Source organism: Microcaecilia unicolor, chromosome 6, assembly GCF_901765095.1.
Source record: "Microcaecilia unicolor chromosome 6, aMicUni1.1, whole genome shotgun sequence".
NCBI classification, from domain to species: Eukaryota; Metazoa; Chordata; class Amphibia; order Gymnophiona; family Siphonopidae; genus Microcaecilia; species Microcaecilia unicolor.
The window spans coordinates 234,233,770-234,247,427 of NC_044036.1; the positions used below are offsets into that span (position 1 = coordinate 234,233,770).

The following is a 13,658-nucleotide window of genomic DNA, read 5'->3' on the forward strand; positions in this document are numbered from 1 at the left end:
TGGTTCTGCCCTAGTATAATCTTCTGCATAAAATCTAAAACCTCAAAAGAAAAATTTGTGTCCTTTCCCTCAAGGGCTGACCCAACTCTTAAGTTTAAGCAAGCAGTTCAGTCCCAGTAAATCTGGCCCAGACTCTTACATTCTTCATGTGGTTACCTTTAGTTTCTCTTTCTCAATTCAACTCTCAGTGCTTCATACTAGAGACATTCAGGCTTATTTTCGAAAAAGAAGGATGCCCATCTTTCGACACAAATCGGAAGAGGGCGTCCTTCTCACAGGGTCGCCCAAATCGGCATAATCAAAAGCTGATTTTGGGCGTCCCCAACTGCTTCTATCGCGGGGACGACCAAAGTTCATGGAGGCATGTTGGAGGCGTAGCGAAGGCGGAACGTGGGCGTCCTCAACCCATAATGGGAAAAAAAGAGCGTCCCCAACGAGCACTTGGACGACTTTACCTGGTCCTGTTTTTCTTATAACCAAGGCACAAAAAGGTGCCCGAACTGACCAGATGACCATCGGAGAGAATCGGGGATCGCCTCCCCTTACTCCCCCAGTGGTCACTAACCCCGTCCCACCCTAAAAAAAAAAATCTTTAAAAATCTTTTATGCCAGCCTCAAATGTCATACTCTGGTCCATCACAGCAGTATGCAGGTCCCTGGAGCAGTTTTAGTGAGTGCAGTGCACTTCAGGCAGGCAGCCCAGGCCCATCCCCCCTACCTGTTACACTTGTGGTGGTAAATGTGAGCCCTCCAAAACCCACCAGAAACCCACTGTAACCATATCTAGGTGCCCCCCTTCACCTGTAAAGGCTATGGTAGTGGTGTACAGTAGTGGGTTTTGGGGGGCTCAGCACACAAGGTAAGGGAGCTATGTTCCTGGGAGCAATTTCTGAAGTCCACTGCAGAGCCCTGTAGGGGGACCAGTGCACTACGAATGCTGGCTCCTCCCATGACTAAAGGGCTTGCATTAGGTCGTTTCTGAGATGGGCGTCCTTGGTTGTTTCTGATTTTCGGCAATAATGGAAACTAACTCTAGGGATGACCATCTCTAAGGACGACCTAAATTTCAAGATTTGGGTGTCCCCAACCATATTATCGAAACGAAAGATGGACGCCCATCTTTTTTCGATAATATGGGTTTCCCTGCCCCCCCCCCCCCCCCCACGGGACGTTTTGCGAGGACGTCCTCAACAAAACTTGGGCGTCCCTTTCGATTATGCCTCTCATTGTGATTGGGGGGGGAGGGCGCTGGTGAGCCCAAGAGTATTGTTACATAGGAGAGGAGCTCTGTGGGACCTGTAACTCATAAGCATAATTTGTTTTTGGAGACTTTACTTTGTCGGTGATTGTGATGCCTCATTCAAACCAGGACAAGATTGAGTCTGCTTCTCAGCTGAATTCTGGGGTTAAATGGTCTAAATCCAATCCTCTATCTCTGAGCAAACTGGAGCGTGAGGCCTACTGCTGACCACAAGGCAGACATTATGGAACAATTACAGTATATAACTTCACACCTGTCAGAAATGACGGTCGACATCAAGCATATAAAGATGGAACTCACACAAATTAATAGCAAAAGCTACCACAACTCGATGAGGTCACTGCACAACAACACTCAAACCAAAGGGCCCTTAAAGCCTTAACCTCAAGAAATATCTTGAACAGGAGTCTTTAGCTTCTATGGACACCTTGAAGAAGAAAGGAGTTGTTGATGCCCCTCTACAAGTCGTTGGTGAGGCCTCACTTGGAGTATTGTGTTCAGTTTTGGAGGCTGTATCTTGCTAAAGATGTAAAAAGACTGGAAGCAGTGCAAAGAAAAGCTACAAAAATGGTATGGGATTTGTGTTGCAAACCGTACAAGGAGAGCTTGCCAACCTGAGCATTTATATCTTGTAGGAAAGGAGAAACAGGGGTGACATAATACAGATGTTCAAATATTTGAAAGGTATTAACCTGCAAACAAACCTTTTCCAGAGATGGGAAGGTGGTAGAACTAGAGGACATGAATTGAGGTTGAAGGGGACACTCAGGAGTAATGTCAGGAAGTATTTTTTCACAGAAAGGGTGGTAGATATGTGTAATACCCTCCTGCGGGAGGTGGTGGATATGAAAACAGTAATGGAATTCAAACATGCATGGGATAAACACAAAGGAATCCTGTTTAGAAGGAATGGATATAAGGAATCTTAGCGGAGATTGGGTGGCTACTCTGGTATTTGGGAAGCAAAACCAGTGCTGGGCAGACTTCTACGATCTACGCCCTGATCATAGCTGAATAGATATGAATGAGCTGGAGTGTTTAAGGGGCTTCGACGTTAGCTTCAGAATTTTAGTACAAGAACAGTGCTGGGCAGACTTCTACAGTCTGTGCCCAGAGAATGGCAAGGACAAATCAAACTTGGGTATATATATAATGTATCACATACCATGTAAAATGAGTTCATTTTGTTGGGCAGACTGGATGGCCCATTCAGGTCTTTAACTGCCGTCATTTACTATATTATATTTGTATTTTACCTTTTCTCCAGGATGTATAAGTCTCCAGAGATTAAGATGAGTATCTGTGTATTTGTTTTAATGATTGCTCCAATTGCTGTATATTATTTCTCTGGTTCGTGTGATCTCCTTTTTATAGATGTATGATGCTGTTCGCATTTTGGGGTCCTGGGTCTTTACTCCATATGACTTCTTTGGAATCCGACCCTCTTGGTTCTATTTTTTCTTTATTAGAGTTTGTTGTTGTTTTTTAGTGGCCAGCAGCTGCAGTTTTTACTTTTTCTTTCTTATTTCCAAAGATTCATTATCTTTTTGTTAATCTTTGGTATCATGGCATTTCGATTTAGACCTAGCTTATACAATTGGTGGTTTATTTTATCGTTGGATATTGTATGGGTCAGATTGCAATATTTTTCCCTTATCCTATTTTATTCTTTCATTACTCTTTGTCAGATAAGTGGGTGATATTTGTGTGTACTGTTTCTGGTATTAAACTGAACACCAACTTTACTAATCAGGGGATAATCTTTGAAACTACCGGAGTGGCAATTGTATCTACTCACTCCAAGAACTCCAGTACTGAGTCTGTTTTACCAAATGCACCTTTTATTGCTTCTGTATGAATTCATATAGTAGCCAATACCAATATGTTATAAAATCATAACTTCACCTCATTCATACACCTTTCACCCATATAACCTAACACTTTAAATCCAATGTCATACTAACACAATAGCATAAATTACAGATCCTCCTTCTCGACAGCCTGCGGCCCAGGCTAAGCCCCAGCGCGCTCGCTCTCGTCAGCAGCGTGCGCCTCAGCAAGGCCCCTCGGCTCCCCAGCAAAAGCAAGGGACGAGCTTTTGACTGGCTCCAGCAGAGCATAGCCGACATCCAAGTGTCAGTGCCGGGCGACCTGCCGGTCGGAGGGAGGTTGAAAGTTTTTCACCAAAGGTGGCCTCTCATAACCTCCGATCAGTGGGTTCTCCAAATAGTCCGGCAAGGATACACCCTCAATTTGGCCTCAAAACCTCCAAATTGTCCACCGGGAGCTCAGTCTTACAGCTTCCAACACAAGCAGGTACTTGCAGAGGAACTCTCCGCCCTTCTCAGCGCCAATGCGGTCGAGCCCGTGCCATCCGGGCAGGAAGGGCTGGGATTCTATTCCAGGTACTTCCTTGTGGAAAAGAAAACAGGGGGATGCGTCCCATCCTAGACCTAAGGGCCCTGAACAAATATCTGGTCAAAGAAAAGTTCAGGATGCTTTCCCTGGGCACCCTTCTCCCCATGATTCAGCAAAACGATTGGCTATGCTCTCTGGACTTGAAGGACGCCTACACACACATCCCGATACTGCCAGCTCACAGACAGTATCTGCGATTTCAGCTGGGCACACATCACTTCCAGAACTGTGTGCTACCCTTTGGGCTCGCCTCTGCGCCCAGAGTGTTCACGAAGTGCTTGGCTGTAGTAGCGGCAGCACTTCGCAGGCTAGGGGTACATGTGTTCCCATATCTCGACGATTGGCTGGTGAAGAACACATCCGAGGCAGGAGCTCTACAGTCCATGCAGATGACTATTCGCCTCCTGGAGCTACTAGGGTTTGTGATAAATTATCCAAAGTCCCATCTTCTCCCAGTGCAGAAGCTCGAATTCATAGGAGCTCTGCTGGATTCTCGGACGGCTCGTGCCTATCTCTCAGAGACGAGAGCCAGCAACTTGTTGTCCCTCCTCGTCTCGCGGGTGCGAGCGTCCCAGCAGATCACAGCTCGGCAGATGTTGTTGGGCCACATGGCCTCCACAGTTCATGTGACTCCCATGGCCCGCCTTCACATGAGATCTGCTCAATGGACCCTAGCTTCCCAGTGGTTTCAGGCTGCTGGGGATCTAGAAGACATGATCCACCTGTCCACGAGTTTTCTCAAATCCCTGTATTGGTGGACGATTTGGTCCAATTTGACTCTGGGACGTCCTTTCCAAATTCTTCAGCCACAAAAAGTGCTGACTACGGATGCGTCTCTCCTGGGATGGGGAGCTCATGTCGATGGGCTTCACACCCAAGGAAGCTGGTCCCTCCAGGAACGCGATCTGCAGATCAATCTCCTGGAGTTACGAGCGGTCTGGAACGCTCTGAAGGCTTTCAGAGATCGGCTGTCCCACCAAATTATCCAAATTCAGACAGACAATCAGGTTGCCATGTATTACATCAACAAGCAGGGGGGCACCGGATCTCGCCCCCTGTGTCAGGAAGCCGTCAGCATGTGGCTCTGGGCTCGCCGTCACGGCATGGTGCTCCAAGCCACATATCTGGCAGGCGTAAACAACAGTCTGGCCGACAGGTTGAGCAGGATTATGCAACCTCACGAGTGGTCGCTCAATTCCCGTGTAGTGCGATAGATCTTCCAGGTGTGGGGCACCCCCTTGGTAGATCTCTTCGCATCTCGAGCCAACCACAAAGTCCCTCAGTTCTGTTCCAGGCTTCAGGCCCACGGCAGACTGGCATCAGATGCCTTCCTCCTGGACTGGGGGGAGGGTCTGCTGTATGCTTATCCTCCCATACCTCTGGTGGGGAAGACTTTGTTGAAACTCAAGCAAGACCGAGGCACCATGATTCTGATAGCTCCTTTTTGGCCGCGTCAGATCTGGTTCCCTCTTCTTCTGGAGTTATCCTCCGAAGAAACGTGGAGATTGGAGTGTTTTCCGACCCTCATCACGCAGGACGAAGGGGCGCTTCTGCATCCCAACCTCCGGTCTCTGGCTCTCACGGCCTGGATGTTGAGAGCGTAGACTTTGCCTCTTTGGGTCTGTCCGAGGGTGTCTGCCGCATCTTGCTTGCTTCCAGGAAAGACTCCACTAAGAGTAGTTACTTCTTTCTATGGAGTAGGTTTGCCGTCTGGTGTGACAGCAAGGCCCTAGATCCTCGCTCTTGTCCTACACAGACCCTGCTTGAATACCTTCTGCACTTGTCTGAGTCTGGTCTCAAGACCAACTCTGTAAGGGTTCACCTTAGTGCAATCAGTGCATACCATTACCGTGTGGAAGGTAAGCCGATCTCGGGGCAGCCTTTAGTTGTTCGCTTCATGAGAGGTTTGCTTTTGTCAAAGCCCCCTGTCAAGCCTTCTGCAGTGTCATGTGATCTCAATGTCGTTCTCACCCAGCTGATGAAACCTCCTTTTGAGCCACTGAACTCCTGCCATCTGAAGTACTTGACCTGGAAGGTCATTTTCTTGGTGGCAGTTACTTCAGCTCGTAGAGTCAGTGAGCTTCAGGCCCCTTACACCAAATTTCATCATAACAGAGTAGTCCTCCACACTCACCCTAAGTTCTTGCCAAAGGTTGTGTCGGAGTTCCATCTGAACCAGTCAATTGTCTTGCCAACATTCTTTCCCCGTCCTCATTCCTGCCCTGCTGAACGCCAGCTGCACACATTGGACTGCAAGAGAGCATTGGCCTTCTATCTGGAGCGGTCACAGCCCAACAGACAGTCCGCCCAATTGTTTGTTTCTTTTGATCCCAACAGGAGGGGAGTGGCTGTGGGGAAACGCACCATATCCAATTGGCTAGCAGATTGCATTTCCTTCACTTACGCCCAGGCTTGGTTGGCTCTTGAGGGTCATGTCACGGCTCATAATGTTAGAGCCATGGCAGCGTCAGTGGCCCACTTGAAGTCAGCCACTATTGAAGAGATTTGCAAAACTGCGACGTGGTCATCTGTCCACACATTCACATCTCATTACTGCCTGCAGCAGGATACCCGACGCGACAGTCGGTTCGGGCAGTCAGTGCTTCAGAATCTGTTCGGGGTTTAGAATCCAATTCCACCCCCCTAGGCCCATGTTTATTCTGTTCCAGGCTGCACTCTCAGTTAGTTGGATAAATTGTTAGGTCAATCTCAGTTATGTCCTCGCCGTAGCGAGGCCCAATTGACCATGGTTGTTGTTTTGAGTGAGCCTGGGGGCTAGGGATACCCCATCAGTGAGAACAAGCAGCCTGCTTGTCCTCGGAGAAAGCGAATGCTACATACCTCTAGAAGCTATTCTCCGAGGACAGCAGGCTGATTGTTCTCACAAACCCGCCCGCCTCCCCTTTGGAGTTGTGTCTTCCCTTCTCTTTGTCTTGCTACATATGAGACTGGCCGGCACGAGCCGGTTTCGGGCGGGAAGACGGCCGCGCATGCGCTGTGCACATGGGCGCGCGAGGACTAGCAAAGGCCTTTGCTAGTGAAGTTTCCGATTGGAGGGGCTGCCGTGGACGTCACCCATCAGTGAGAACAATCAGCCTGCTGTCCTCGGAGAATACCTTCTACAGGTATGTAGCATTCGCTTTATTTACCCAACTCTGTGCTGTGGGGCTTTATGGTAAGGGGGGGGTAGAGTCTGGATGGGCATTTGTGTTCCTCAACAGAAACGCCCACCCAGCCTCCCACCTTACCATACAGCCATGCAGTTTGGTTGGAACAGGTGGCCTTCTGTATGGCCACACATCACACCTATGTACCAACGTTTATCTGTCACAGGTCACCTGTCATGCAATTCATATTGCTGCCTCCTCTCACATCAACCCCAGCATTTGAAAATATGTAGTGCACAAAGAGAGACACACACCCTGTTATATCAAAAGTATCAAATGTGTATTCAAATGTAACAATGCAATCAAACTGTACAATATTTCCCCCCTCCCTCACCCCCCAAATGTCCCTCAATGGTGCCCACGTCGTCCACCCGCAATGGCCGTGCACAGCAGGCTAATGAGCAGCACCAGGAGCACTCTCACTGCGCTAAGGTGCTGCTCATTAGCCTGCTGCATTGCCCCCATCTCCTGCCTCATTGCTGACACCTCCTACAGCAACTGGGTTTGGCCATCAACCAGTTGCTGCAGGAGGTGCAGTACTGGGGCAAGGGATGGGGCTGGGGATGGGGGTAGGATTGGGGCTGGGGATGGGGGTGGGGATGGGGTGGAGACTGCAGGGGGGGGGTGGGCCTCTCATCATCTCCCTCAAGGGGAGGCATGTCTGCCCAGGCGTCCTCCTCCTGGCCCTCCTCCTCCTGGGCCTCCTCCTGCGTCTCCAGGGCCTCCTCCTGCGTCTCCAGGGCCTCCTCCTCCTGGGCCTCCTCCTCCGTCTCCTGGCCCTCCTCCTCCTGGGCCTCCTCCTCTGTCTCCAGGGCCTCCTCCTCCGTCTCCTGGCCCTCCACCTGCTCCTGGCCCTCCTCCTGCTGCCGCCCTGTGTATGTAACAGGATTGTGTTTGAGATCAGCACATCCAACATAGCTTACGTAGCTGGCCTGAGGAGCTGGCTGGCCTGAGGCAGGGGATGGGGTGTGAGATGCATGAGATGAGATGACAGGGAACCCTGGATGCTGGTCTGACTCAGACTACACAGGCAGACCACACTCATTGATGAGCAGCATGTTTGCATAATGATTTGTGATTCTGCTTGGCTGACCATTTTGGGGTTTCCTTTATTTTTGTTTGGGGGGGGGGGAGCGCATCACTTTAATATGAGGCAATGACATCCAGTAAGAGTAGGACCAGAGGCAGCACTACCATGAACGAGTATCCACCCCAGAAAGGGGGATACAGAAGTGAGGCATGTCATCTCATTCATCTCATCTCAGAACAGGTGAGTTGGAAGTTGCAGCCACACTCATGGGAGGGTAGCAGCAACCTCAGGCCTTGATCTGGGACAGAGGTGTTTTGACCTACTAGTTGCCTATTAGCCACTTGGAACGTGATATTGTACAGGACATATGCATTATGAAGTCATTTAGAAATGAGTACAGGTGCCCTGTTTATAATACTTACGCTGATCTCTGATCCGCCGTCTCATGGCCCGGATCATGTCGGGCCTTTGCAGCCGGATGCGGCAGCACCTACGCCGGAGGGACTCCAAGTCCCTCCTGATGCCAAATCTTCTGCAAGATATAAGTTTGTAAACCAGGCGTTAGGGGATGGGTCTTCTTGCCTTCAGCACACAAATAATCATTTATACATCAAATAGAAGACATTCTGAACACTTCTTGGGGGGGGGGGACATAACATTCGTACAGATGATGTCATACAGGTGGACGTGAGGACAGAGAAATTTTTGTGTGTAGTATTGTAGGGATGTGGGAATGTTGTTTATTTCTACTACCTGGATTCTATTAATGAATGGGCATGTATACGTATCAGTGATGACCCTTGAATGCAGACTAGAGTTTGTGGTTACACTGCTGAGGGAGCTCTTAGATGTATAGCTGCAGGAGGGAGGGGGGGGACACCTACCTCTCTATCTGGTCTCTGATGTAACCCCAGGTTTGTATGCACCGATTCCTGGGGGGCAGATGGTGGTGCCTGGGGAACAGAACACGCCTGTGCCTTAGGCACAGGGTCACCAATAGCAGGTTTTCTGCCACAGAGAAGTTGGGCTCCCTTCTCATCGCCATATTTTTAATTGAATACAAGAAAACGTGCCTCGCCTTATATGGCCAGCCATGTCGTGATGGCCGGCCTTAGGCTCCATATATGGTTCGCCATTCCATATATGGATAGGCTAGTACGTGCACATCCACATGGCCGGCTATGACGCATGGCCGGCTATGACGCATGGTCGTCATGTGTGCGGGGTCTACGTGTGGAGTTTTCCTTATATGGGATTTTTCATTTATGGATCATTATCAAATATGCGAACTTCATCCACAATATATTTCCCATACCTGCATGTTCTACAAGCACACTGCATGTAGTTGCGAACATCCAGATAGAGGGAACATTTAAGGAACAGTGAAAACTGTCAAGTACAGTAACGTATTATTTGTCACCACTACCGTATTCTTCGTATACTTTGGCCGTCCCTGATTTGGCCGGTTTGAACCGTAATAACGGAATGTTTAATGGCGGCCTTTTTGCTATGCTTTAGCCGGATTTAATTTGGCCGGCTTCTACCGCGATAATGGTATATCTATGGCCGCCCTTATGGCCGGCCATCTCATTCGAAAATACGGTTTGCTCCTCTGTTTCACGGAGCCGGCCATAGCGATGGCCGCCCATCTATTTGGCCGGCGCCATTCGATAATGCCCCTCTTTGTCTTCCCTGATTGCCCCTTTTACCCCTCGGTCATCTAGCGGTCCAACAGATTCCTTTGCCGGCTTCTTTTTTTTTTAATATACTTTAAAATATTTTACTATGTGCTTTTGTCTCCAACGCAATTTTTTTTTTCAAAGTCTCTCTTTGCCTTCCTTATCAGCGCTTTGCATTTGACTTGACATTCCTTATGCTGTTTCTTATTTTCAATCGGTTCCTTCTTCCATTTTCTGAAGGATTTTCTTTTAGCTCTAATAGCTTCCTTCACCTCACTTTTTAACCATGCCGGTTGTCGTTTGGTCTTCCGTCCTTTTTTAATATGCAGAATATATTTGGCCTGGGCTTCCAGGATGGTATTTTTGAACCACATCTATGCCTGATGTAAATTTTTGACCCTCGCAGCCACTCCTCTAAGTTTTCTCACCGTTCTTCTCATTTTATCATAGTCTCCTTGTTGAAAGTTAAACACTAACATATTGGATTTCCTGTGTATACTTACTCCAAAGCTAATTTCAAATCTGATCATATTATGATCACTGTTATCAATTAAGGGACAGCAAATGTTCTAATAGTGTAAGCCAGAGGGCAATGGACTATATTCTAGACTATTTCCACTACATGGGGCGGGGCTTGTTTTCAGGGACATAGTTTGCAGGCAGGGATGGGGTGGGCTATGCAGTGTAAGGAGGGATCAGAATGGCAATACAATGTTGAGACGAGGGATCAGAAGGGCTGTGTGGTGTTTCTGTAGAGCAACCACACTACCAGACTACCCATAATGTGGTTGCTCTTAATGCCACCAAGTGGTTTTGTTAAATGTAGCTGTGCTCTTGGCAGTAGTGATAGCTAGCATGTGGTAATGTGCGTTCCAGTTGCTGTCACCACCTATCATTTATCCACAACATCCAGATCGTTCTCATGCAACCACCTAGTCCCACATTTAGCAGCTAGTGAAGGTTTTTTTTACTGCGCTGGCTCTTTTAATGTGTTAGACAAGGTCTGCGCTAATGTTTAACATACAGTAAAGTCCACGCCATTTGCTTAACACAGCTTAGTAAAAGGGCCCCACATTTAATTTTCAGTTAGTTACGCACAGGTCAACTGCACATTGTGTTCCTTCAAATAAAATTAAGCACAGTGGGGGGTAGTTTTTATGAAGGTTTTTCCACTTGTAAAGAGTTTTTCATGTGGAGAAAGGCTCTTATAAAACTTCACGTCCATATACATGTCAAAAGTAGGTGCAAGGAAAGTGTGCACCTACTTTTATGCAACCTGTCAGCATTTCCAAAGCAGAGTTGCAATATGAATGCATATTTTATAAAGTACGCAGATAGGAACATGCAGAGTCCACGCACATATTTAAACATATCTGGGCCGACTGGATGAACCATGCTAATCTTTATCTGCTATCATTTATTATGTTGTTACTGTCTTTTGAGTCAATGTAAATTTGTATGTGTGAATTTGTGCACTGTTAGGATAGTTCTGGGAGCCTATTTTATAAAGGCACATAGGCATTTATATTGACTTTATAAAATAGACTTAAAATTGTGCTTGTTTTCGCCTTTCAACATAAACACCCTCTTATAAAATTATTCCCATTATGGACCAATGCCCTTATTTTTAGGGGAGGTGTTTTTAGGACTTTTTTGGGTTAAAATTTGAAATAATGTACTTCGAGCATTATTTACTAACGTACATTAACCAGTTCATGCATGTTGTGATACAGTGTATATGAAATAATGTTAAGTAAAATCATAATGGCGTCTATTTAATAACCACACACTACCGAGCTCTTAACGCAAATTAGTGCTGTTAACTTACATTTAGTAAATAGAATCCATAGACTGTATTTTCAAGTCTGCTTATATTATTTTCTGTAGAAAATCTAACTGCACAAAAACCAAGTGAAAATGTATGTGGGCACTTTTGTATCTGTGTCAAGTTTCATAAGAGAAAGCACATACTTGCTTTTTCATTGAGATTAGATACAAAGTGGGGAAAAAAGAACCTGAGGATTTTGCCCCTAAGTGGATGTCTGAAATTGCCCTCAGAATATTTTGGCACATGGCATCGTACAACTTACCAAGCTTCACCCCTTACTTAACATATTGGATTGCATAGAATTGTGTGTCTACCAGAATACACTGAAATATGTCTGTAGCTTACCTTCTGGCTATAATCATAAGTAATAATATTGATTGGGGCAGGGAAGGAGCAGATTAATAAATAGCAAGCTGCCTCAATGATATGAATAATCTTTCCAAGATGTTTTATTGCTAGAGTTACTAACGTACATTACTGTTAGCACACACTAACACTGTTAACGCACATTATTAACTAGGTCCCATTGCATAAAATAGGACCTGCCATGACTAATGCATGTTAACAGTGTTAGTGTGCTGTAATATGGTAGCATGTATTTGTAACTCTAGCTGTTCATCTTCTTTTTGTTCCAGCTTTTTCAGAATCTGAAGAATCTTATGAGTCCATACAGGATCATGTTTGAGTCCCCCTTGGAGCTTTCTGCTCAAGGTAATTTTGTGCAATCACAGCTGTGTGAAGCATTTTCATGAACCAATGGGCAGTTCTCATCACATATTCAGAGAGTCTCTCTGCTTGACTTCTACTAGAACTGTAATTATAGATTGGGTTTGACCACTGGCTTCAGATATTCCCAAAAGCAACCCAACAGAGGGAAAGGCAGTGAAGGGTCATTAATGAGGTGGTATAGAATGTTCTGCCGATGTCAAGATGACTTTTTCCTGGGATGGAAAGTTTCATTGCTGCATATGAGCAGTAATGTAGTACTATTCTTCATTGTGAAGCTCCCGGCCTCAATGCAGTGGAGAGGAAGTGGTCTAATAGAAGAATGGGCTGAGAACAAGGGAAAGCAGGGTTCTAATCTGACACTCCTTGTGAAGTTGGGTAAGTCGCTCTATCTCAAATTGCCTCAGGTACCCACTTGGTGGATAATTCTGTAACTGTGCACCTGTATATATATGCACCCAGAGGGCACCTGATTGGCTCACATTCTATAAAGGAAAGTAGGGACCTACTTTCCTTTATAGAATACTAGTAAAAAAGGCCCGTTTCTGTCAGAAATGAAACGGGCGCTAGCAAGGTTTTCCTCGGAGTGTATGTTTGAGAGTGAGTGTGTGTGAGAGATCGAGAGTGTGGTAGACAGAGTGTGTGTCAGAGAGAGTGTGTGTGAGAGACAGTGAGTATGTGCCCCCTCCCCCTTCCCTTTATGGTTTGAAGCCCCCCTTCCACCCCCACCTCTCTGGTCTCAGGACCCCCCCTGGCCCCCCCTGCAGCCACCCATGTCCAACGACCCTGTTCTCTCACCTGCCCCTCCTTCATCCACCCAGGTTGTGTAACCAATTCTTCGGGGCAGGCAGGAAAGATCCCTGGTCCTGCCTGCCCGCTGCCGACGCTCCCCCGCTGCCAGATCGCTGTTCAAAATGGCCGCCGAGACTTCCAATGGCGGACTCGCAAGACTTCTGCTGAAGTCTTGGAGGCCGTCCTTGTAAGTATCGGCAACCATTTTGAACAGCGGTCCGGCAGCGGGGGAGCGTCAGCACCAGTGCCAGCAGCGGGCAGGCAGGACCAGTGATCTTTCCTGCCTGCCCCAAAGAATTGGTTACACAACCTGGGTGGATGAAGGAGGGACAGGTGAGAGAGCAGGGTCGTTGGACATGGGTGGCTGGAGGGGGGGCAGGGGGAGCGGAGGGTCGCAGGACATGGGTGGCTGGAGGGGGGGGCAGAGGAAAGGAGGGTCGTTGTTTGATGCACCGCTCCCTGCCCCTTACTCCGCGTGTTTCCCTACTCCTCCCCCTGCCTGGGAATCAGCTGTGAGTGACGTCAGTCTGGCTACGGAGCCTAGCTCAGCAACTCCGAAGGACCCACGGACACAGGCAGACACATTAGAACGTTGGTGTTGAGAATTATTATATAGGACTAGTGTAACTGGATATATACAAGCATATGCATTTAGACGCAAGCATTTATGCCAGCCATAGAGCTGGTATGTTTGTGTACCTATATTCTGGAGATGCACATATAACTTTGCACTCAACCTACACACTGCCCAGATGCC

At 47.4% G+C, this 13,658-nt stretch overlaps 1 protein-coding gene across 1 annotated transcript in view; it reads left to right on the forward strand.

Moving 5' to 3' along the window:
- NSMF (NMDA receptor synaptonuclear signaling and neuronal migration factor) overlaps positions 1–13,658 on the forward strand; it is a 742,397-nt gene that overhangs the window by 690,736 nt on the left and 38,003 nt on the right. The window contains exon 14 of the mRNA XM_030206612.1: positions 12,019–12,094. Within this exon, the coding sequence (XP_030062472.1) occupies positions 12,019–12,094 (76 nt within the window). The remainder of the gene's footprint in view (positions 1–12,018; positions 12,095–13,658) is intronic.